Below are 27,102 nucleotides of genomic sequence, written 5' to 3' on the forward strand. Positions count from 1 at the left end.
CCAGGCTGCCCAGCAAAGACAGACTCTGCCTGTAGTTATGCCCTCCGTGACCTGGGCGCTGAGAACCGCTCCCCGCAGTTGTTGAAGTGAATTACTGCGGGGCATAGCCTGGCTGGTACGTCTCGTCCTGTGGATCGTACCGCCATCAGCTCTGCCTGCAGCCGCTCCCCCTCCAGGGTAGAAGCGTACGCTGCGGGTACGCCTGTTTTGCCCCCACAACGCACCTTGGATTGAAGAGCCCTGTGCCTACGCCTGCCTCGAGCCGTAGCTCGCATTGCCCCCAAGAAGCTTCGCGACTTGAGAACAGACCCCCGCTGCTGTGCACTTCACATCTCCCACCAGAAGGTACTGTTATTGTGTGCGACGTGCCCGGCGCTCTGGACCCGAAGACAGTGAGGCGCGCACCCCCTCGAGCCCCCTGAACAACCGTACGCTGTGTGGCCGTACCTGCAAGACGTCCCCATCCTGTCTCCCGGCCTTGGTACGAACCGCACAGCTCCAGCGCATAGTACGCCTGGCCCCCCCTTCCTCAGCGCCGTACGCTTGATACGTGAGACGCATGAGGATTAGCGGGGCCGTTCTAGATTTGCCGTACGGGACGAACTGAAGCGCTGCGAAGCGTAGCAGCGGTAGAGAAAGGGGTCCACACGCGGCACAGTCGTTTTGAGACCCAGTGACATTACTTCAAAGATTGAAACGAGCTCATTAAGAACTGTGGCATATTTAAAGAGTAACATGGAACCGCTTTTTGAAATCTGAAAGACTTTATTTACAAGGCACTGCTTAAAGAGTATATATGTGGCCTATTGAGAGTAACCGGATTTGCTATACCTGTATTGACAAGCCTGCTTAAAGTGTATATATATATATATATATATATATATATATATATATATATATATATATGATATATTTTCACAGAAATACAGTTTGGTGTCATTGTGTGGTGGGTTAGTGATTGATTGTGTGTGATATTGCAAATGCTTAGCTACATGTACTCCTGAGATTAGCCTGGACTGCTTGCGCCACACTACCTAGAGGGTGAGCAGGGGTTATTTCTTGAGGGGAATCCTGTGCCCTGACTTAAAGGAGAGGGTCCCTGCTTGTCGCAAGTACATACTGGCGCCAACCAGAGACCCCCAATTCTAACAGAGCCCCTCGGACCTAATTGTGAAATGTCAAAGTTCAGATGAGGAGGAGGTGCAAGAACACGTAGTTCAACCACAGTTACACCTATGGTCTGCCTACCAGCATCCTTGGTGTCGGATTTAAGATTTCTTATCCAAGACTACAAGCAGAGATTCCCAGAATCTCCGGCTCCTACGTCAACCACGGCAGCACCGTCGCCAAGACTACAGCCGCCGCCCTTGATTATCCAGCAGGAGAGAGTACAGTTGCCGATAACTCAATCTTCGGACGAAGAAGAGGAAGAACAACATGAGGAAGGTGAGGTACAGGATGATCAATCTGTACATGAAGACCGGGACAATTATGCTATACCTTCGCCAGCTTTGCCAGTACCCACCACCTCAGATTCTCTGCCGGTGGACATCAGTGGGTTCCACAATGTGTTGGAAAGGGCCGCTAAACGCTTTCAAATTACCATGGAATCCCAGGAGCAGGAATGCTTCCTGTACGATTTTAAAGAACCTATGAAGTAATCTATTCCAATTATAGATTATCTGTGGACGCAGGGAGTTAAAGTGATGCAGAATCCAGCATCAGTTTCACCAGTGGTCCCGCGTTTGGATAAAAAATAAAAAGCCCCAAATTCTGCACCGGCCTGTCTGACAGGGCATCCCAAGCCTGATTCAGTGGTAACGCAGGCAGCACAAAAAAACTCCAGAAATCCCTCGTCTCCCTTATCGGCACCACTGGATAAGGAGGGAAGGAAATTGGACAATATAGGCAAACTGTTTTCCACTATGTCAGCGATGACTAAAAGCGGCAAATGCCCTAGCGCTTCTTGGGCGCTATAACAGACAAGTATTGGCGGATATAGCCCCACACCTTTCTGAACTACCGGATGCCTCCCAGGAGGAAGTAAAAGGTATCCTTCTGGAGGGTCAGACTTCATCTTCAGAAATCATAGATTGCGCAATGGATGTGGCAATGATAGGTTTCCGCCAACTAGCCGGGACAGCGGTTTTAAGGCGGCAAGGATGGCTCAAAGCGACCTCATTCAGACCAGAGGTGCAGTCTAAAGTTTTGGATATGCCATATGACGGCGAACTTTTGTTTGGATAAAAAATTGATGAGACGCTCCAAAATATTAAGAAAGACACTGATACTGCAAGAGCGCTGGGCACGCTCCAGTATAGGAATCAGTCCTTTCGAGGGAACAGAGGACGAGGACTACCCTCGTACAGAGGTAGTTACCAGAATAAGTCATCCTACTCTTCCAATCAGAGTAGACCCCAATACCAGCAGCGGCAACAACAGGGCCGTCAATCCTCTTATGGAAAGTCATCCTTTAGAGGAAAAGGGTCAAAAGAGGAACAACGGGGGACGACAATGACTTGTTTACCCAGGCAGTCCAAACCATATCTCAATCATTGAAAATTGGAGGAAAATTAACCCACTTTCTACAAAATTGGAAGAAAATTACTACGGACCGTTGGGTCATTCAATTGATACAATTTGGCCATTCCTTGGAATTCGAGAGTACTCCTCCAAAGACTCCTCCTCGTCCAATGCACCACAAGAACCTGCGACTGCTTCTGCGCGAAATCTCTGTTATGCTCAGGAAGGGAGCAATAGAGAGGGTACCATCAGCGCAGAAGGGACAGGGATTTTATTCCCGCTTCTTTATCATACAGAAAAAGAAAAAGAAATGGAGGCCCATACTAGACATCAGGGCATTAAACAAATTCTTAAGGAAGCAGTCGTTTCGCATGGTCACGATCCAAGAAGTTTTACATCTTCTGGAGGAGGGAGATTTCATGGCGTCACTGGACTTACCGGACGCATATTTTCATATCCCAATTCGCAAAACTCACAAAAAATACCTGAGGTTTGCAGTAGCGGGCAGACACTTCCAGTTTCGTGTCCTGCCTTTTGGTCTCAAATCGGCGCCACGCATATTAACCAAATGTCTTTCCCCAGTGGCAGCATACCTCAGGCAAAATGGTCACCGAGTCTTCCCATATCTGGACGACTGGCTGGTAAAGGCACCATCCTTCACGGGCGCTTCCAGATCCTCCAACGCCTGTCTCAGTCTCTTCGACCATCTAGGCCTTACGCTCAACCGAGAAAAATCCACTCTGCAGCCTTCCCAATCCATCACCTTTCTAGGGGCAACCCTGGACACAGGTTCCTCAAAAGCATTCCCATCTCAGGAGAGAAAGCACAAGCTCCTTTCTCTAGCCTAGACAGTGGCCTCAAACAGTGCTTATAGTTCGTCTCTTCAAGTCCCTTTAACCCCTTCGATGCTGATGACGAGCTCAGCTCGTCATCAGCCACGGGGGGCGTGTGCGGATGACGAGCTGAGCTCGTCATCTAACGCTGCTTTTTGAAAAAAGCCGCGTAGCGTAAAAATTACTGCTGCAGCGATGCGGTTAAGGAATGATGTCATTGTGCATCCTGCTAATACCACATTGCCGCCTGAGGATGCGTCCTCTGCAAGAAGCACTGTCCAAACAGTGGACACAATGCACAGGGTCGTTAGACGACCGTATAAGGGTAACAGTGTAAATGGTCAAGGCCTTACGCTGGTGGATGTCACCGCGTAATCTGTCTCAAGGATTGACGGTCCTCCTTCCGGCAGCTCCTCATGTAATAACCACAGACGCCTCCTTGGACGGTTGGGGAGCCTTCCTGCAGGAATTGTAGATAAGCAGCAAATGGTCAGTTTCAGAGAAAGCTTCACATCAACCTTCTCGAACTGAGAGCAGTCTTCCTGGCCCTTCCGTCATTCCTGCCAAGGATCAAAAACTCCCTAGTGCTCGCCAGGTCAGACAACACTACGACAATGCACTACCTGAACAAACAGTGTGGGACGCGCTCGCTCACACTCTCTTGCGAGTCGCAAAAAATCTGGAATTGGCTCGTACTCCACAATGTAACCCTAAGGGCGGAATATGTTCCAGGCACGGACAATGTCCTCGCCGACGCGTTGAGCAGGCAAAAGACATCGTCGCACGAGTGGGAGCTAGATCAACAAGTTATCGACCTGATCTTCTCCAGGTGGGGCACGCCGCTAATCGACCTCTTTGCGACGAGATGGAACGCCAAATGCCCACACTTCGAAGGTTGGCATCCCCAGTCAGGATCTCTAGGGAATGCATTTTCCATCGCATGGCGCAACGTCTTTGCGTACGCCTTTCCGCCATTCCCGATGCTTCCCAGATTCCTCAGGAAGATGAAGGTGGAGCCTTGTACTTTGATTTTGATAGCCCCAACTTGACCGAGGCAACATTGGTTCACAGAGCTCCACCACCTATCCATAGAGCCGCCGATCATCCTGCGGCAGATTCCAACTTTGCTCACAATGAACAAGCAGGTTCAACATCCGGATCTGAAGTCTCTCGGGTTAGCCGCTTGGCTCCTGAGTTCCCAGAGTTCCACAATCTGAATATTCCATAAGACTGTAGAGATATTCTGGAAAAAGCAAGGGCAGATAGCACAACCAAAACGTATTCCCTCAAATGGAAGCGCTTTTGTGTTTGGTGTGCAGATCAAGGAATTTGTCCGTTCTCCTCTTAACCGGAGCAGATCTTACCTTACCTTTTGCATCTGGCACAGTCGGGCCTAGCCCACTCATCCATTAAAGTGCACTTGGCAGCAATTTCTCGTTTTAAAAGAACCTTTACGGGTCCATCTCTCTATTCAAACAGGCTGATTAAGCAGTTTTTGAAGGGATTATACAGATCTTTCCCGCCAGTGAGGATGCTGCCACCTACCTGGCATCTAAATGTGGTTCTTAACCAGCTCATGAAGCATCCGTTTGAGCCAGTACACAGAGCGGACCTTAAATATGTTTCCTGGAAGACAGCACTCCTGCTGGCGCTCACATCTGCACGGAGGGTCAGTGAACTACAAGCATTTTCAATCCAAGATCCTGTTCTACAGTTCAAAAACGACCGAGTAATCCTAAGAAACAACCCTAGGTTCATCCCGAAAGTTCCATCGGATTTCCACCTAAATGAACCTGTAGTTCTGCGTTCTTTCTTTCCAAACCCAAGCACAGCAGCTGAGAGATCGCTCCATTCTTTAGATCTCAAACGATGCTTGAAATTTTACATTGTCAAACCGAAAGCATTCAGAAAATCTAACCAGCTCTTCGTAGCTTACAGCAGACCTAGAAAGGGTCTACCGCTTACCAAGCAGAGCATTTCCTGATGGATTTCGGCGCCCATTGATTTCTGTCATGACCAAGCTGGACGGCCATTACATTCCAAAGTGAGAGCGCACTCCACTAGAGCTATCTCCACTTCTATGGCACTCTTTGCAGGTGTGCCTTTCATTGACATTTGCAGGGCCGCAACGTGGAAGTCGCCGCATACCTTCACTAGGCACTAGGATACAGAGCTGATGAAGGATGCAGCAGTGGGACATGCAGTGTTATGCCATCTATTCCAGTAAGGTGAGGATCCTCCATCCTACTCTGGTATGCACATTTCTTTACTAATGCTATTACTGATGGTGCTTGATGGTTCATAGTCGCCTGATATGTATTATCTAAGGACTGGTATTTGCTGTTCCATCAGAAATGTGCTTTTAGTATAGCTTGCTACTCTGATTCAGGCATGTGAATCTATGAAAGACACCCATAATACTGGATAAGAAATGTGTTACTTTCCTGTAACTGCAGTTATCCAGTATTGGTGTCTTTCATAGATTCACATGCAACCCTCCCGCCTTCCCTGGAAGGACTCACCTAATTCTCTCAGTGACACACCTACTTAGCTTTGTGCGTACGAAAATCTGAGGGACTGAGGCTCCTGTCAGGAAGGTTTAGAGGGAGGTGACAGCTGATTGGCTGTTCTCTACAATTTGGTCCTTTTTACAAAAGAACATGGATATGTTACTAAGGTGAGGCCTCTAGGCCTACTTTTCTACATATATGTCTATAGGACATTGCTATTTTATGTACCGGGGACTCCGATCCCGTCAACGGGGAATGATTCAGGCATGTGAATCTATGAAAGACACCAATACTGGATAACTGCAGTTACAGGTAAGTAACGCATTTCTTCTTGCATCTTTGTCACATGATGCCATTTCCCATTACTATTTCCATTCACTGAGCGATATGATTTTTTCCCCTGTCCCCGTCCTCTTTGAGTAGATGGTGTCTTTCTTTTCTGTCTATCCACAGAGCTGTTATCTTTGATGGAATAGTAGTGCATTGAGATTAATTTTGCCTCTTACTCTCAAATCCATCTTGGGTGGTTACCTTTCTTTCCAAATAGCACCATATGCTAATTCTCCAATTCCCAGTTAATCATTTTTTTTATTTAAATATCTTTATTTGCATTTTGTAATTTTTTCTTTTAAAGGTAATATTTAAATCTTATAGTTAACAATATACGTATACAATGTAAGGGGCCAGTTGGCTACATCAAACATAATTGCTATCATTTTCTCTGCTAAGACCTGTTAAAGTGAACACTATCAATACTATATACTAAGAACGAGTTTGCTTATTATGACCTCTTTACATTGCATCACGCTTAAGTGTCCAAAAGGTGCATTATTTATGTCCATTGGGATAGCAAGATACTTATCTTACCTTCCGTGATACTATCCCCAATTAATACTTATTGTTAAGGATTCTCTGCTTCTATCTGCCCGAACTTTTATTTGCTCTATGCTCCACCTGCCTAACACCCTCTGTTTCATTGGTCTTCATTGGTTATTTCATAGGAAGTTGTTTGTTCCCTCATTCCTTTACCTCTCTCCTCATTCATTTTCTTAACCACACCCATGGCCGTCCTCTGCTACCCTCTCTATTATGTCTGCTCTCTTAATTACCAGCCATCCTGCTCTTAGCCGGTCTTCTTGATTTGCTTTTCACATTTCCATTGCTTTGCTATACTTTCCTGTTTTACCTATGCCCTGTTAAACTGCTTTTGCTTTTTATCCAACCTATTTTCTTCTTCACCTCCTTTCTTCTTCTCCTTTCCCAAGTTAACACAGAACTAGATTAAACAATTTGGTTCAAATTATTAATCTCTTAGAAATAATAGAAAACGATATGTGAAACATTTAAAATTATAGAAACCAATACACAGGATTCATGTTGGGTAGTGATAAATGAACAAGATGGTAGGTAGAGTTAAAGAAACCGAAAGGGGAGCAGGACATTAATGAGTCCTACTGGAGATTTTCGGTAAGGAGTGAGCAAAGAAACAGATGAGGGAAAACTGGAAAAGTATATGGGTAAATGGGGGGACATGAGAGAAGGAGTTGGTTAAAAAAAAGTAAGCAGAGTTTCAATTTCTGACAAAATACAGGTTGAAACAATTTTGTTAATGATTAGTAGATTGTGAGTGGACTTTTGAAGAAACCACACTTGGTTGAATTGCTTTGAAAAATGTTTCACTAAAAGATTCAAACTATTAATGGTGATATTTCCCATGTTTTCTATCCACTTCCGTTCTTGCTTTCTAACTTCATATTTTTATCCTTCACTCCTCTTTCCCTCCTCATTTTGACTGCTCCCATCTTTTTTGTTTCCTTGCTTTTATAGGGGAAGTGTTTGACTACTTAGTTGCACATGGGAGAATGAAAGAAAAAGAAGCAAGGGCAAAATTTCGACAGGTTTGTAATTCAGTTCATTTAATTTTGTTTTTTAGGTCGATTTACCAATCTCATCAGTCTGTGGTCTTGAGCTGTTTCCTCATTACATGAGCAAGGGGCTGCAGACATAAACATTGACTATCCCTGTTTGTCTATGAGCGCTTTGTCAGCACCATATACCATTTCTAGGTCTGGCATTATATACTATACATTACAGAAGAACACATTCATTTGTGGTAGGCACGGGGAGACGAAGCGATTTGCCTGGAATCACAGGATGTTGAGCTGAGGCCGTGATTCGATCCTATCTCCCCAGCTTTAAAGTTCGCAATTCTAGAACTTGTGGCGAGAGGTGTGTCTAAAAGTGTATGTCGGTGCTGGCCATCAATGAGAGAGACCTGTGCATTTTTCAAATGGGTGGTGAAAAAATATGAGTATGTTGCTGGAGATGTTGGCCGCCATGCCACCAATGTACTTACCGGGGGAGGGTAAACACCCATTATTCCGCAACTTTCTTTCCGGATACCATCACTCGGCATGCTTTCATTACGAAAGTACCATGACTCTGCAATGCCATTATAACGCATGGCATTACATTTTATATGCTTTTACCACGCATAAATGCATGAATGGTAAAAGCATGTTTTAAAAAAAATGTTTGGATAAGGTAAGTATGGGTTAGGGGTATATGTTTTGGGGTACTGAGGTATATGTTTTGGGGTGTTTGGGTATTTTTAGGGTTCAGATATAGTTTTGGGTTATGGGGTACCGGGGTAGTTTTAGGGTTTAGGGATAGGGATGGGATTTGGGGTACAAGGGTGTTTTTTTTTTTTTAATATTCTTTTTAAAAAGAAAACATTTCTCTAAGGTCATCACCTCTGTCTCCACTCTAACAATATCTTTCTGATGCTTCCTTTTATTCCTCGCTACCAGGGACAGAACCTCACCTCAGACAACCGTTTTGTAGGCTTCCCAGAGCATCCCTGCCAAACTTACACTGGCAACGTTTTCATTAAAATACTCGTCTGAGAGGCGTACAGTCTTTCTTCACGCACGGGTTTCTGAGATACCACGCGTTAATGGGGGCTATTCTACCCGCCGACAGACTACCATTGTCTAATCGCAACCACATGGGGGAATGATCAGATATACCTCTGCTCATAAACCCGGTTTCCCTGATGGTCACTGGTTCCGCAGCTGGTATAAGAATATAGTCTAACCGTGACATGCTACTATGTGCGGCAGAGACTTGAGTGAACTGCTTCTGCGTGGGGTTCCGTGTCCTCCAGCTATCTACCAGACCCAATGTTTCTAAAAATTCTGGGAGCCACCGCTGGGACTAACAGAGAACCCTCCCTGGGTGTCTATCAAGCTCTCCATCCAACACTGCGTTGAAGTCACCCCCCACGACGAGAGGGCCCAGGGGCAGCGTGAGAAAGACAGCGCCTAGGTCTCGGAAGGTGTCAGATTGCAGGCCAGGCAGACCATACGCTGACAAGAATGTAACTGTCTTACTCTCCAACTGACCGGAAACACCCATATACCTTCCTCTCTGGTCCACCCACGTTGATCGAATCTCAAAGGGAAAGGAGTTTTTTAACATTATTCCAACCCCCCTCGAACCTGTGGTGAACCCCGCGTGTGCCACTAACTTATATCCTCCTTTATGCAGTGCCATACATCTATTGCCAATCAGGTGTGTTTCTTGCAACAATACAACGTCCGGGGAGTGTCTTCGTATGAACTGATTCACCATCCCCCGTTTGATCCTGTCGCCTAACCCATTAACATTCCAGCTCAGTATCTTCATCCCCAATCCTTTCCCTTCTCGCGACATTTACCCAATTCCCATGATCGCATGCACCAGACATGAACATACACCGTTACTCAATGATTTCAAAAAAGTTGAACAAAAAACAAAAACAATCTCCCCCGACCCCCCCGCCCCCCTGCACCCCTGCATCAGGCCTGAGCCCCACCGCAACTCGCAGTGTGCCTGTCGCCCCCCCACTAATCTAAGGTAACTAAAAGTAGTAACGGAGAGGAACCCAATGCCCAGCCCCTACCTCCCCCTCCACAGTATTATTCCTGAATTATATGTATCTGCAAAGTCCCCCTGAGTGCAACAATAGTCCACTACCCAAGTCCACAGAGTAAAACACCATTGCCGTCGACACCTTCCTTATCCCTGTCCATCTTCCTCAGCCACGCAATGGTGCTCTTCGGGATGTTCCGACGCTCTGCTGTCTGCCCAGTCTGACGCTACCTCCGGGTTATCGAAGAACCAGGCCTTACCATCCGCTTCCACCCTAAGTTTCGCCGGAAAGAGCATCGAGTATCTCAGTCCCTTGTCCCTTAGTTTCCTCTTTACCGGAAGAAAACTGTCTCATTTTCTGCACGGCCTGCGTCAAGTCTGGAAAGAAGGAAAGCATAGTATTTTCGTAATGCAGAGGGCCCGAGGAGCGTTCTCTGTCACGGAAGTTCAGCACCCTGGCTATCACCGGGCGGGGTAGTGCTCCTGGTTTTGGTTGACCTCCTGGCACCCTATGTGCTCGTTCGATTGTGAAAAAGTTACTGAGGCCTCTTGGCTTCAGGTGATTAAGTACAATGTCTTCCACAAATAGATCGGGTGTTTGGCCTTCTGCTTTCTACGGTACACCAAAGATGCGTACGTTGTTTCGCCGATTGCGCCCTTCGTAGTCGTCCAACTTTCGGCCGGTATCCTCCTGTGCCTCCTGCAGGTCCCGTACTTCCCGTTGCAATCCCGCCATATCATCCACCAGGCTGGAAGTCTTTAGGTCAAGGGACTTAACTTTTTCACTTGTTTTGGGGTGATCGGCCCGCAATAGGTTGACTTCCAACTTTACAGTGTCCAATTTAGCGTCTAGCACGTCCATTTTCCCGACCATGGCTGACTGGACGTTGTTTTTCGCCGCCATGAGATCAGTCATTGTCGGCTCAACTGATTCACTTGGTGGGTCTCCTCCGTGCGTTGGAGTCTTTCTCTGTTCGTAACAATCTATTTTGTGAGTCTGCACATTTTGCGGCCCACGCCCCGATCTCGGTGGAGGCTTCTCGGTTTCTGGCTTCGACGCCATCCTAGTTTTCACACCTAGCCGAAATAGCCCCTTCAGCACCCCAGGGCACCACTGCGGCTCCACCACCAACACTGAAGCCCAGATCGGAAGGCGGCTCCCAACTATCTTTGCCAAATGTTCACCCGAGTTCATCGCATCTTCAGCGGATGAGTTTAGTTTTCGAATGTGGGCCTCAACTTACGGTTAAAAGACCCGCTGTTGTTCAACTAGAGTCCGGGTGTATGACGCACCATGGTCCCCAGATGAAATGGGGTGTAGGCCTCCAAACTCCAGACGATGTTCCAATGGGTAGGGATGCTCGATTCACTCCCAAATTTCACCAGGGGGACCAGCTTCCTTTCCCCTACCGATTGCAGGGTTCGGGCATCAGGATTAATTCAGGATAGGCTTGACGGAAGGACTGAGTCTCCGGAGCTAAGCCTTCACGCGGCCATCTTGGTCACGCGTGTGGCTCCTCGCCTGAACCACAGGGGTGTTTTCAGGGTTCAGGGCTAGGTTTGGGTTTATGGGGTATAGGGGTATTTTTAGGGTTCAGGGGTAGGTTTGGGTTTTGGGGTACAGGGGTGTTTTTAGGGTTCAGGGCTAGGTTTGGGTTGTGGGGTACAGGGGTATGTTTAGGGATAGGTTTGGGTTTTGGGGTACTGGGTATATTTATAGTGTTAAGATGGGTTAGTGTGTAAGGGTTTTGGGGTATTTTAAGGAGTACGGGTGGGTTATGATTAAGGGGTGCAGGGGTATTTAAAGGGATCAGGGTGGACACCCGAAGCTGGAATATACAGAACCTGGGAATAAAAAACAATGAAATATTGGGCACAAGGCTCGCTTTTTTTTCTGAAATCCCGCGCCCCGCACACGCCAACAGCACACAATATGAGACATGGCATGAAGGGCGGACCGTACCACACGCCCCCAGCGTTTGTCATGCCCCCAGCACACGCCGCCAGCACAATGCAGACACGCCCACAAGGGACTACTTTGCTGGCACGGTTCTTTTTCCATTTAAATGTATATGGTGGGCGTCTGCATATCCTATGTCCTACTGCTGCAACTGCCCTTTCCAACGCTGTATTGGGTGTTGAGATTGGTGCTGTGGTTCCTGAGATTACCCGCCTCAAAGGTTTGGGCTTTCTCTTTATTATATTAGTATAGATGGAAAGAGCTTTCACCCAACCCTCTATATACCCTTTAATTTCTTGTTGTGCAATTGACATTTTTCTTCACGCCACTACAGCATCCTACGTGGGGCATAGGATCAGCCCACTTCAGTCATCATTGAACTTCACTATAGTGATGGGATTCTGCTCTTTCTGAAGGAACACATAAAGTAGTTCACTTTAGTGCTAGACAATACTTTTCCAATTTTTACATTTTTTGAGACCAAAGAATATTTTAGGTTTTAGCCAATTATATATTTTTTATTTTAGCGATTGGATAGAAGCATTAAAATTTTACAGAAATGATGACAAACTGACTTTGACAAAATAAAAATGCTGGCAGCCAATCCCAGCACTATAGGTTTACTAGTGCTTGTTTGGATGCACGTTCTGGACATGTCAGTAGTCTTTCATCTTACAACTTGTCTGGCTTCGTGTCCGTTGAAAAGACGCCACAATTGCAGTTGTCATTGTGGAACCAAGAGGAGCGTTTCATTGACAACCTGCAATTCCCAAAATGGGCAGCATTTCTAGCATTCTTTCATTGGTAGGGTACTCTTTAGTACCACTAGAAAAGGTTTGCTGAGCACTTTAATTCAATACTTTCTTGCTTGTCGTCAGTGAGACTAGAATAGGGGGCTCGATGGACTGTCCCCATTCCCACGTCATCTGATTTGCAAATAGGGATGACATTTGTTGTACTGAATGATATGTCGCTTCACAAATTTACTATGCGCAGTGAGCTGCAAAACAACCAGCCTAATCATTATTAATTAGGCCACCATTTGCTAACCTTTGTAATTCGTTGAGAAGGCAGGGATGGTGATATGATACGAATAGCAGACAATCATCCCTGTGTTCGCATTTCCAAACAAACATTTTTATTTAGGAACAAGTGCAGCTTTTTTGTTGTTTTTTTAAGTCTTTCCCGTTTGTGTAGACAACAGCGAAAGCGGTTTGCTCTCTGCAGATACTGCCTAACACAATTTCCAAATTGGTACATAACCCTTGGGACATCTTCGCCATTTCCACATCCTTTGCTATAAGTTATGTAAGTAATCTAGTTCGTAAGTTATCAGTGGTTTGTGACCTATGTTGTAGTTGCAAATTGATAAATCTTATTGCACTTTGTAATTGGGGAGAAAAGAGGATGCCCCTTTCATGCCCTCTCCTAGTTGTGATACTGAATAGTTATCAAAAGCCATTTTTAAAATGGGAAGGATTTTTCGTGTAGTAAAATGGGTTTAGCACATTGACCATCACACTTTTAGGTTGGTGAACAATGTGATTTTGCAAATCGCAGGGTTTGCAAACATAAAAACCAGGAGGTGTGAAAAACAGAGTATTCGCTTTACAGCACTATTTTAGTTACCTTATTTTTGTTTTGCTTGGCATGCTATTTCACAGATAACTAAACCTTTTTGGGTTGAGCCTGGGCAGCGCATGCCCTGCTCTGCTAGGCATGCTGTATTAGAGTATGGACTTGAAGCTCCGACCATATTTTTCATTGGCTTGTGTCTCTGGCCTTTATAAATGCTGGTGTCTGATTCGTTAATAGGCTTGTTAGTCCCGCCTTGTCTACATATGTAGAATCAACCGCAATGGATCGCACGCCGCTAGCCCCTCCTCCGGATCGCCCCTAAGGATTCTGGTACATATAGTTCGTAAGTGGTTCACCTAAGTAGGTGCATGTAAGTACTTGTTGTTCCCAAGATCTCTAGACCCGAGACATTGCCCGGGTTTCGGGATATCTTCCCTCATCAGTAGAGAACGTAGTTGGAGTGGAAGAGAAGGCCGCCAAGTAATCGTCATAGGCCTCGATGCCTAACCGGCACACAGGTGCGTCATCTAGAAGCTCGTCAGCTTAAAGGCTCATGGGAGCCCATTTGTAGAATCAACCGCAATGGATCGCACACCGCTAGCCCCTCCTCCGGATCGCCCCAAGGATTCTGGTACATATAGTTCGTAAGTGGTTCACCTAAGTAGGCCTTTGACGGATGTTTGGCGGCCTGCTCTGCTACCCCAGAACTGTCACTACTGATGAGGGAAACAATCCCGAAACACGAGCCATGTCTCGTGTCTAGAGATAACTACACTTCAAGTACTTAATTGCACCGATTGTGGTGAAACACTTAAGAACTTTGGACTCGTTTTTTGAAACACTTGCACTGCATTGACCATAATGCAGATGGGCAATACGGCGGAGAGGCTAGCAGTGTGCTCCCATCTTCTATTTGTCTACATTTGTAACCTGCCATGAGGACTGACCCTTTTACTTATGTTATTACACGGTATGTCTTACTTAGTCTGTAAGCACTATTTTCTTTAATGCGTTTCTCCTACTGCAGGCACCCATGCTTTCCTGCAATATTCAGCACGCTGTGTGCGATTTCACTTTCTAAGCAGCCCGGTACAACAAGAGTTTGAGCTATTGGTGTTATAAATTATAACGCCTTTTACGTATGTGTTAATTATCTAAACAAAGAAATAAAAGGCATTATGATTTACAATGCCAATAGCTTAAACTCTCGCAAATGCGAGACCTGTTGTATTGCAAATGCTAGTTAAGTTGTGCCTCCATAACATTTTAACTTGATGCATATGCAGCCATCTTTAACTTGCAAATTGGGAGATAAGCTTTTCCATGGTGCCATTCCAAGCTTCAACAAGCCAGAGACTCACTGCTTTTACCAAAGTTCTGTGGGATGGCTATCCTACTTTTTGAACTCACAGGCACTAAAGAATGGATGTTGCTGAACATTGCATCATAACCAACAGTCTGAATATTTTATTTTTATTTATGTTTGAGAATTTCTTGTAGCTAAACGTCTAAAAAGAAAGTACAGGTACTGCAGGTTCCATTACTAAAGACCACATAGGCAAATTAACTTTAATTATAGTTTGGTTACCAACATTGCTTTTAGCCTGCTAGGCAAAGTACCATACAATCTTTCAGTGTTGGGGACTTGTCAGTGCTTGCTGGCAGGGTTTCATCCTGTGTATCAGTGTTATCTTCTTGTGTAAGCCAATGTTGTTATATATCCTCGCGGTTTACTTTCAGTAAAAGGAAGTGGTGTGGGTTCTCCCCTCTGCTGCCTTTTTTTCTTGTAAAGATTGCCATAAATGTTCTCTGTCTGATTCTTGGCCCTAGTCACCCATGATTAGGAATAAGTTGAAGATCAAGTTGTGGACTTAGCAGTCATTAGAGGTGCAGGGGCACTTGGTGGAAATAGTTGTGTGTGGAGCCCGCTGCACCCTATTATAGCTGTCTTTCACTATTCAACTGACAGGGTTGTATATTTTTTCCTAATTGAATTCAGGCCAGTCCAAGGCACCCTTGATATGCCTCTGGTTCAGGAGCGTGAGAACTGGGACTAGAAATACGCTTTTCAAAGGGCCTGTTTGGAGCTGACCCTTGCTTCATTCCCATTCTTTTATAGAATTTCAACCGATAATGTCCCTTATGAACTCAAGTCTGGGCAGGAGAGAACTATCGACTGGCAAACAGGATAGAACAGTTATGCAAAGGGATAGTTTTAAGAAATGCAGGGTCAAATGAATTGACTCAACAATGGGTGGTCAATTATATAATTGGAAAGGTCAAGTTTCCCATCCATCCAGTATGGTAAAATGCTGATTACTTTCCTAATAGCCTCTGAAACTAATCAGTTGCAAGTAGAATCTTCGCTACATCAAACGCTGATTAAAACAAATATAGATTTTGGAAGTTTGTTTAGCCAAAACTCGTCGGGCAAAGGTCTTCTTTAGTGCTGAGCTGAGTGACTTTCTCAGCTGAGCAGCACGAAGTAACATAACCTGTATTGAGGAATTTTATGCAGCTATTCCCAATACAAGACTACATATATGAAACACCCTCAGAAATATTAGTCAACAGGGTACAGAGTTAATTAAATCATTGTTACAAAAAAAATTGATTAAATAAAAAGAAAATTGTCAATATGTCACCTACTTTAACTCTGATTTGACAACTATTATGTCTACATATAGGTTTATACTACACCATATTACTAGATCACCCATAGCCATACCACTGATAGGAGTAGCAGGCCTAGTTTATCAGTTTGTAACCAGTAAACTCAAGTGGTGGAACTTGCACAATCGTCTAAAGGACTATCTTTTCAGAATTTTGACACAGGCACCCATTACTCCAAAAACATCGAAGTTGGGTTGGTTATCTTAAAAGAGCAAGATCTTGTTACAGAGCATTTGAAATTTAGAGAGGTTGCACATACATGTCACTGCGTTGGAACTCTGGCAGTAGCCGTATTTAAAATTGTATTTAGCATTTAAAATGCTATAAGAACACTATGTGTATCAGTTCATACAGCAGATATTTTTACAGAAGCAAGGAGCATTTTACTGTCCAGCTGTCAAAGCTCGCACAGCAAGTATACCATCGATGAATACAGTTTCCAAAAGAACATGTTTCCGGCGTGGAGAACAACTTGTCAGACTAAGCGGAGATCACCAAGAAACACACAAGTGAGAGCTACAGCCCTACCACTCAATGGATGCATTGGAAAATCTGGAGCATACTAGAAAGCTATTTGCGAAAAGGGAAATGCGAAATGGCCATTTCCTTCTGGGTATCTACAGCTCAAGTCTCATAGGAATGCTTTATGAATCGATTGGTCAGGCTATTTGTGTATGCCTTACCCCAGTTTTCCATTCTACAGTACATAGTGAGGAAAGTGTGCCAAGTGCCGATGACAACCATGTTTTATTTCCTTTAATGGGAATGTCTTTATATTTGTATGGTAAAGTACCACTGCACTGAAAACCTTGAGTCAGCATGGAGTGACACAATTACTTAATTATGGAATATTGAAGAGAGAGCACACATGCATAGGTATAATCCCAGATATATAGACCTTAATAAAAGGGCTAAAACAAATGGCACACATTTGTCTTTGCCACGTCCTTGCGGTCTCAAAGATCTGTCCTAGAAGAGTATTCTTTCTAGTTTCCAGGGACTTTAACAGTGCTAGCCAGAGATGGGAATTGCTTACAGATACATAGTCAAAGTAGTATTCTGTACACACCATCGAAGTTTTTGCACAGTTTTCTTCTTTTCATATTAATCAAACAATTGAAATACCATTACTCCACATCCCTGACGGGCAACCCACATGTTATGTTTTTTAGATATGTAGAGCACACGATCACCCGTGAGGGTATCCTGGCGCTGAGCAGCAATAAATAGTGCTGAGCCTACACCCTAGAGTGGGTGCTCAAAGAGCCAGGTCTGCAGCTACTTGCTCAATTCAGGAAGTGACGAGGAGTCTTGGATGTGTGACAGCATGTTGTTCCACGCTTTAGGAGCAATATAAGAGACAGCTCGACCATTGGGTCTGGCTTTTTATTATGCATGGATGTGTGCGAGCAGGAGTCCGCCAAAGCGGAGGTGTCTGGAGTGTTTGTAAAATCAGATGCGGTTGTTTAGTTATGCTTGGCATGAGTTGTGTAGTACCTTGATGCCGTGGGCCAGGAGGTTAAATTGTGCTAGTTTGTGCATGGGGAGCTGGTGGAGCTCCTGGAGTTATGGTGTGTCTGCGGTGTCAGTGGTTAAAGGTGAGTTTGGCTGATGAGTAATGGATGGTTTACAGTCTCCTGGTGAGTTGTTTGTTGATCCCAGTGTAGATTGAGGTAATCAAGCTTGTTTGTGACCAATGTGTGAGCTATGGTTTTCTGGATGTTGGTACGGAGCATCTTGGGATGTAGAAGCATAAGGCAGTGGCAGCGTTGACTTGGGCAGAAGACGGTAGTGGGTGGATGTTCAAGTTTGTAAGTTGTAAAGAACCAGAAACTTTCTGATCTAGGCTTTTGATAGCAGATTAGTCACTTTGTAAATTCGGCTAGGCACCAGCCTGGATCTGGAGATTTTTTAATAGGAATTCTCTCACACATCGGTAAGTGGTGTTGTACAGCTCCGCTTCTGATCCGTCCCACCCCACGTTACCTCAGGGCCACTTTATCCGCACTATCTCTGCATGCTGATACCATCTCCTTTATTTTTGCGCTTTCTGATGTGAATGCAGAGCGCCACCCATTCTGTCAGAATTTTCTTTAAAAAAGAATTCAGTGTACAAAAAAGTCTCCTCCTAAAACCACAGGTTTAAATCGTGCAAGAACGGATTGCTAGTTGTCTGTGACAGGCACCCCCGATGTGTCTCTGCTGTTTTGGCTCCAAGCATGATTCGGTATCTTTCTGCTGCTGTGCAAGGATGAACGGAAAGGCCATCTGTGACTGTAAAGCCAAACTTGTTGTAGAATTCTAAAAGAAGTTGAAAGAGACCGGGCACCGATTTAGGGCATGGACACGATCTTGCTCCTTAGACTGGTCTCGCGATCGATTATCATCAAACTAACGAATCTTGGGTAAGTTTAAAAAACATAAGATGTACAAACACTGCTCTTCTTCGTACCACCACTCCCACCTTTCAGAGCTGCACGTCGCCTTGGGTACCTCGAGGCGGTGGATTCTAACCTTTCTTTCAATGCCCTCCAAATTTCCTAGCCCATTGCAACAACCACTCCATGAGCTGAGATTGGCCATGGATTATATCTTTGGTACCCATCTAATCCCTCGGAAGCACGTTCTGGCCCTAATGCTTTGTGGTGCCCTCCAGTTTGGTTACAGCCAGTAGATCCATTCCCCACACTGACTGTGTCCCTTGATTCCACCCGGGCCCCTGTTCGAGGCATGTGGGCTGCTGAATTCATATCTGTGCATAGATCGCCGCCTAGTGTTGGGTCCGGATGATTGCACATTGTTGTCCTGGAAGAGTCTTCGAAATATCAGTGCGCATGGGCATCGCCTCCATCCCCAGATTGTTTTTTTCCGCCATTGGGTTCGGATGTGTTTCGGTTCCCTCTGTCGGAATCGATAGTTGTTTAACTTTCTAACTTGAGACCAAAAGGTCTTTAGGACTCGCGTCGGTATTGTCCATCGTTCGGGTTGGTTTATTCATCGGCTCCGAACATTTGCTGCCCTTCCGCGTGCTGTCGGCGCGGACGGGCCTACACGACGCTCCAGACTATTCAACATGGAACGAACTCCGTTTAAGAGGTGCCCAGTGTGTGCCTCAAAGTATTCACACCTCGACGTGCACCCAGTGTGCAACAGATGCTTGTCGCCGGACCACGACGAGGCCAGGTGTATGGCCTGCTCCAAGTTCCGGTCGAAGAAGACTCTCAAGCTACGTCGGGCCGCAAGACTGCAGGCCCAGTTATCGGCACCCCCACCAACCAACATCTTTGAAGAAGACGTTGAAGACGACACCGTCCTACAAGTTTCGGACTCTGACCCGGCGTCTGGGGATGAAGACTACGACGCGGGAGATGAGGAGTTCGAGGAAGTCGTCGAGGAGGTAGGGGACGACGACGGGGCCATTGCCACCGTGGAGGATAGCTCGGAAGAGGAGCATCCTCGTACTGACTCCAGGGCCGAACCCCAGCATAAGGCCCAGGTCGAGGGATAGCCTTCGGGCCTTACCCAAGACCTTAATATTCGTCCCTCAGCCCCGCCTCCGGGCCCGGCCACGGACATTGGCGATGCGCCACTCCCGGTACAGAAACCGAAAGTGAAACCATCAGGGTCCGCTCCATCTGTATCGAAACCGAAAGTGCAAGTCGCACTGGTGGGATCAAAGGCTCCAGAGACCTCGGCGCCGAAGAAATCCAAAATGGCCGCCGAGATCAAGAGCCACGCCAAAATGGCCGACCCGAAGACCACAGTGTCGAAGCCGAAGGCCAAAACGCCCGACGCAGCTGCGTCGGCGCCGAAGCTGGTCGACGCTCTGAAGAGCCGCGTCGACGCCAAAAAGGTCGAGGACCCTAAGAAGGCATCCAAAAAGCGTCAGGACGACCCCAAGGCTCTGGCTGCACCGATCCCGGTCGACAAATCCAAGGGCGGTGCTGTGTCGGCTCCGAAGACTGCGCCGACCAAACCAAATCCGGACTCGGAGGACTCGCTCGAGCCAGTCCAGCCCTCCCCGTCCTTTACTAAAAAGGTCACGGAGTCCCTTCAACGTATTCGGAAGGAGGACGTGGCTCTCGGGCCGAAGAATGTGGCGACGAAGCCTCCACAGAAGCCGGCGAAGGCGCAGACGCCGATCCACTTCACGCTGCCGCCGAAGAAGACGCCAAAGGCTTTCGCTCCGAAAGATGGGGCCGGGGTGCCCTTGAAGCTGGTGTCTATGCCTAAACCATCCTTGGGGGTGCCGAAGCCACGGCACCAACCACTAGCGGAAGAGGAGCGTCGAGAGGTTGTCATCGACGCCAACACAGGCAAGCTCTCTCTCCTTAAAAGGAAGATCACCCCGGAGCCGGTGTTGGAACATTTTCATATTCCACTTAAAAAGAAGTTGGACTCTGCTGGCGCTTCTGCCCCTCAAGAGCCTACATCTCCACAAGGTCTGGGACTCTCACCCACTCACTCTAACGCTGGAGAGGGTGACGAGGACGAGGAGGAGGAGTACAATTATCCAGCGTACTCTGATCCGGAGGAGGTAAATGAGCCATGGTCAGCTGGAGGCGACCCTGCGGACCCTCAGACTGGGCACGAGCCGCAGCTTTTTGCTGCAAAGACTTCACCAACGGAGGACTCTGCAGCCTTCAACGCTTTGATTGAAAGAGCTGCGGCCAACCATGATGTCGACCTCCACGCCGACCCAGTGGATGTCGATTTTCTTTTTGACACTTTCTCAGTGGCTGAAAAGACAGTCAAGACATTGCCAATGCTCAAAGGTGTGCTAAAGCATGCGCCAGAGGTTTTCAAGGAGCCCACCCGGGCAAGGATCATCAATCCTCGCATTGATAAAAAATACAAGGCGGCACCCACTGACCCAACATACATCAAGGGACAGTTGCCACTGGACTCTTTGGTGGTCTCCAACGCACGTAAAAGAGCCAATTCACAGACCACGGGTGATGCTCCTCCCCCTGACAAAGAATCCAAGGTGTTTGAGGCATCAGGGAGACGTATTGCTGCACAAGCAGCCAATATATGGCGCATATCAAACATGCAGGCGCTACTTGCACGCTACGATAGGGCGCACTATGACACCCTAGAAACACTTCTACAACACTTGCCAGATCAGTATAAGGAGGGTGCAGAGATGCTGATTCAGGAGGGTAAACTCATTACTAATGCCTCCATCAAATGTGCTCTAGATGTGGCTGATACCGCCTCGCGGGCCATCAATACTAGCGTTCTGCTTCGCCGGCACGCGTGGCTCAGAATATCAGGCTTTAAACCGGACATTCAGACCACCATCCTCAACCAAACAGTGAATCCAGACCACCTGTTTGGACCTGAAGTAGATGCCACTCTCGAAAAAATGAAGAAGGACACTGACACAGCTAAATCGATGGGTGCCCTTCAGTCCCAGCAGTTTCGGGGTGGTTCCTTTCGCCGCTCCAATACCAGAGGCACCTCAAGGGGTCAAGCGTCACAATCCACACAATTCTATAAAGCTAACACCCAAACCTCATACACCAACAAGGGTAGGGGTGGATACCGTGGCAACAACGTCGAGGGCAGAGGACGTGGAAATAACAGCTCCAGGTCCTCCACCGCCAGCAAACAGTGACGCCTTGTCACTGCCCCCCGACCACACACCACTGGTCGGGGGAAGACTCCAGCAGTTCCTGCCCGTGTGGAGGTCCATCACCACGGACAGGTGGGTCAAATCTCTTATTCAGTACGGTTACTGTCTGGAACTCACTTCCATCCCACCAAACATACCTCCAAGAAACCGTCCTATGTCCGGCGAGCACTTGCACTTGTTGCAGCAGGAAGTTCAGGTCATGCTGCAAAAAGGGGCAATAGAGCTCGTTCCACTGCAAGAACGAGGAACAGGGGTTTACTCCCTGTACTTTTTAATCCCAAAAAAGGACGGATCTCTCAGGCCCATACTGGACCTCAGACCTCTCAACATGTACATTCTGTCAGAGCATTTTCATATGCTTACTCTGCAACAGGTTCTCCCACTGCTCCAGCAAGGGGACTTCCTGGCAACTCTGGACCTCAAGGATGCATATTTTCACATTCCACTGCATCCTTCGCACAGGAAGTATCTGAGGTTCACCATTCAAGACCAGCATTACCAGTTCAAGGTCCTGCCCTTTGGGGTCACCACAGCGCCCAGGGTCTTCACAAAATGCCTGGCGACGGTGGCGGCGCACCTAAGACGTCAGAACATCCACGTATACCCCTATCTGGACGACTGGCTCATTCAAGCAAAGTCGTACAAACAGTGCGCCAACCACGTGTCCCAAACCATTCACCTTCTGCACGATCTGGGATTCTCACTGAATTACCCAAAGTCCCATCTCCAGCCCGCTCACATACGGCAGTATCTGGGCGCGACCATAGATACTCTGGTGGCTACAGCCCAGCCAAATTCAGTGAGGATCAACAGCATTCTATCGCTGATTCAAAAATTCAGACCTCAACACTCTCTTCCAGCACGAGTGTTCATGCAGTTGATCGGCATGATGGCCTCCTGCATCGCCATTGTCCCGCACGCGAGACTACATATGCGCCTGCTTCAGGAGTGCTTAGCACGTCAGTGGACTCAGGCTCATGGCCAATTAAAAGACCTAGTGTTGGTGAGCGGTCGGGCATACAACTCTCTGCATTGGTGGAATCCACAAAACCTTTGCAAGGGCCGACCGTTCCAAGAGCCTGTGCCACAGATTATCCTGACGACGGACGCTTCTCTCCAGGGTTGGGGAGCGCATGTACTCCACTACACAGTGCAGGGACTATGGACACCACAGCAGAAGAAGATGCACATCAATGTGTTAGAACTGATGGCAATCTTCATGGCCTTAAAGGCGTTCAAAGTACATCTGTGCAACAAGGTCGTGTTGATCCGGACGGACAACATGACAGCCATGTACTACATTCAGAAACAGGGAGGGACACACTCTCCACAGTTGTCTCATCTGGCTCAGAGCATGTGGAAGTGGGCCATTCAGAGGAACATCTTTCTCATGGCAGAACACCTCCCAGGCAAGGACAACCAGATGGCGGACCTGCTCAGCAGGCACAGCCACCAGATGCACGAGTGGGAGATACACCCATCAGTACTCCAGCCGTACTTTCAGACATGGGGTCATCCAGAAATAGACCTGTTCGCCACAAAGGAGAACGCAAAATGCCAAAGCTTCGCCGCCAGGTTCCCACACCCGCAATCGCAGGGCAATGCGATATGGATGAACTGGTCAGGCAAATTTGCGTACGCTTTTCCCCCAGCACCCCTGATACCGCTGGTGGCACGCAAGCTCAGGCAGCACTCCATGACCCTCATCCTGGTTGCTCCAACATGGGCTTGCCAACCATGGTACACCACGTTTCTGGAACTGTCCGTGGTACCGCATCAAAGGCTTCGCCTCACACCCAGCCTTCTGACGCAGAGCCATGGCGACATTCAGCACCCAGATCCGCAACAGCTCAACCTGGCGATCTGGCTCCTGAAGTCCTAGAGTTTGGCTACCTCAATCTTCCCCCGGATTGCATGGACATCATTCGGGAGGCAAGAAAGCCCACTACTAGAGCCTGTTATGCAGCCAAATGGAAGAGGTTTGTCATTTATTGTGCAAACCACAACATCAATCCACTAGATGCTTCCATTCAGAACATCATTTGTTACCTGTTTCATCTGTACCAGTGTAATTTGGCTTATACTTCCATTCGCATTCACCTGTCTGCGATGGCCGCATACCTGCAAAATAGACAGCACCTTTCACTTTTCAAGGTGCCTGCTATCAAAGCTTTTCTGGAAGGACTCAAAAGGGTCATTCCACCACGGACCCCTCCAGCCCCAGAATGGAACCTCAATGTGGTTCTTACGCGGCTGATCGGCCCTCCCTTTGAGCCACTACATTCCTGTGACATTCAATTCTTGACTTGGAAGGTGGCTTTCCTAGTAGCAATTACATCGCTACAGAGGGTGAGTGAGCTGCAGGCCCTCACAATTCAGGAACCTTTCTTCCAGGTCCATGCTAACAGGGTAGTGCTCCGCACTAATCCTAAATTTCTACCCAAGGTTGTGTCTCAATTCCACATGAACCAAACAATTGAGTTGCCAGTGTTTTTCCAAAATCCTGAGTCACTGGCAGAGCGGATGCTCCACACCCTTGACGTCAAAAGGGCACTATTGTATTACATTGACAGGACCAAAGATTTTAGAAAGACTAAGCAGCTTTTCGTTGCCTTTGCGTCACACCACAAAGGTAACGCTATTTCCAAGGCTGGTATTGCTAGGTGGATCGTGAATTGTATTCAGATCTGTTACGCAAAGGCTAAACGTACTCTTACAATTCCACCAAGAGCCCACTCCACCAGAAAGTTGGGGGCCTCTATGGCCTTCCTTGGAAACATTCCCTTAGAGGACATATGTAGAGCAGCCACATGGTCTACCACACATACATTTACAAAACATTACTGTGTAGACGTGCACTCTAAACAGCAGGCAGCTGTAGGGCAGGCTGTTCTCAAGACACTTTTCCAAACTGCTGCAGCTGGCACGGGCGGCCGCCGTTAATGGAGGGACTGCTATGTATTCTATGCACAGATATGAATTCAGCAGCCCACATGCCTCGAACTGCAAATGCTACTTACCAGTATGCATCTGTTCTTGGCATGTAGGGCTGCTGACATTCATATCGCCCGCCCTCCTCCCCGGCGCCTGTAGCAGCTGCAGTGTTCATATATATGCTCATAGCATGGTCATCACTCACATAGTTCACTCCATCTCGGCCACAATGGCTAAAAACAATCTGGGGATGGAGGCGATGCCCATGCGCACTGTAGTCCAGGGGAGGAGCCACCTATCTCGTGATACTTCGAAGACTCTTCCAGGACAACAATGTGCAATCATCCGGACCCAACACTAGGCGGCGATCTATGCACAGATATGAATGTCAGCAGCCCTACATGCCAAGAACAGATGCATACTGGTAAGTAGCATTTGCAACCTTGAGCACAATTCCGACTCTGCTGCCAGCGCAACAACTGACGCCGCTGTCAGTGCAATGACTTACACTACCAGTCTGAACCTCAGTGATTTAAAACGCACCAACAATATGATCAAAATTACCATTATTTTATTTTTTGATTTTAAAAGTTTTATATAGCGCTGGCTACACCCAGAGATATCAGAGAGCTTTACATGAGTAGGTAGAATAGCTACAAGACATAGTTACATAATAACAACCGTTTCAGGTACATAGTTACTGGGGATATGAGTAACAAAGGTATGGATCCGGTGCGGGGAAGAAAAAGCAAGCAAGGGGAAGAGAGATTTGGGGGAGGGAGGGAAGGAATAGAAGAGGAAGAATAAAGAGGGGGAAGGGAAGGGAAGGGAACACAACAGGGCGACGAGAAAGGAAACCGTGTCTGACAAACAGGAGGGTAGGTACCGGCCAAGAGGGGAACCAGGGCCAAACTCCTCAATAGTGGCGTAGGGCAACTCCATCAGTCATCTGCCAAAGGTTGCTCGGTCGTCAAGGTACATCAGAGGGTTAAAGTATTGGGGAGGTCGACAGATACGTATCCAGGAGAGCGCCTATCACGGTGCACGGTGCTGAGTTACCAGCGACCTTTACAATGGTGATAATCTTTTCCCAAGACTTATAAGATTGCAATGGCCTGGATACCTCTCCAGACAGTAAACCTTTTCTGCCATCATCTCGTAATGGCAACAGAAGAGTCTACCTCCTTCACCACAGTAAGTAGGAGCATGATAGTCATTTTCGTATTCATCCACTACAGAAGTCTAAACAAATGTCGTAACGGAGGTCCTTAACCCAAAACTGAGAAGCCAAAAACCTCTACTACCCCTTAAGCCTCTTTCCTATGGGAACTTAGGCAAAATTATGGTCTTGCCCCTCCCCAGATCCGTGCATCGTTCTTCTGAGTTCCCAACTGTTCGGATGTGTGGGTCCTCAATGCTAATTTTTGTAGTCATAGGTAAACTCAGATCAAGCGTTTGCTCCATGGCTCAGGCTTGTCTCACTGATTGATGATTTAGAAAAGGGGGTGGTGATGAACAGAGTGTCTGAGTTAAACAGACCACTCTTACCCAGTCCAAAGATCAGGGCTTGATCCATCACCGTTATTTATCTCACTGCCCCATCCCAGCTCAGAACCTGGCTATATGCAAATCAGTCTGTCCCTGGCCCAGTGCATCATGGGAACAGGGCAGACTAAACTACCAAGCCAATTCTTCACCAGAAAGGAGACAAGCTACCGGGGACCGGTTTCTGGCATTTCAGCCTTCTTCGGCCCGGCTTGCTTGAATCCTGATGGAGCAGTGAGAAAGGGACTCATGTCTGAGTATACCCTGCCACACCTATAGTGGCCAAAAACGATTTAGAAAAGGGGGTGGTGATGAACAGAGTGTCTGAGTTAAACAGACCACTCTTACCCAGTCCAAAGATCAGGGCTTGATCCATCACCGTTATTTATCTCACTGCCCCATCCCAGCTCAGAACCTGGCTATATGCAAATCAGTCTGTCCCTGGCCCAGTGCATCATGGGAACAGGGCAGACTAAACTACCAAGCCAATTCTTCACCAGAAAGGAGACAAGCTACCGGGGACCGGTCTCTGGCATTTCAGCCTTCTTCGGCCCGGCTTGCTTGAATCCTGATGGAGCAGTGAGAAAGGGACTCATGTCTGAGTATACCCTGCCACACCTATAGTGGCCAAAAACGATTTAGAAAAGGGGGTGGTGATGAACAGAGTGTCTGAGTTAAACAGACCACTCTTACCCAGTCCAAAGATCAGGGCTTGATCCATCACCGTTATTTATCTCACTGCCCCATCCCAGCTCAGAACCTGGCTATATGCAAATCAGTCTGTCCCTGGCCCAGTGCATCATGGGAACAGGGCAGACTAAACTACCAAGCCAATTCTTCACCAGAAAGGAGACAAGCTACCGGGGACCGGTTTCTGGCATTTCAGCCTTCTTCGGCCCGGCTTGCTTGAATCCTGATGGAGCAGTGAGAAAGGGACTCATGTCTGAGTATACCCTGCCACACCTATAGTGGCCAAAAACGATTTAGAAAAGGGGG

At 47.2% G+C, this 27,102-nt stretch overlaps 1 protein-coding gene across 8 annotated transcripts in view; it reads left to right on the top strand.

Annotated features, from left to right (window-relative positions):
• The window catches only part of MARK2 (microtubule affinity regulating kinase 2), a 632,043-nt gene that overhangs the window by 289,840 nt on the left and 315,101 nt on the right, over positions 1-27,102 (top strand). For all 8 annotated transcript variants that reach the window (XM_086950522.1, XM_086950521.1, XM_086950529.1 and 5 more), the window contains exon 5: positions 7,694-7,764. In XM_086950522.1, the coding sequence (XP_086806648.1) occupies positions 7,694-7,764 (71 nt within the window). The remainder of the gene's footprint in view (positions 1-7,693; positions 7,765-27,102) is intronic.

Source organism: Lissotriton vulgaris, unplaced genomic scaffold (genome assembly GCF_964263255.1).
Source record: "Lissotriton vulgaris unplaced genomic scaffold, aLisVul1.2 SCAFFOLD_667, whole genome shotgun sequence".
Taxonomy (NCBI): Eukaryota; Metazoa; Chordata; class Amphibia; order Caudata; family Salamandridae; genus Lissotriton; species Lissotriton vulgaris.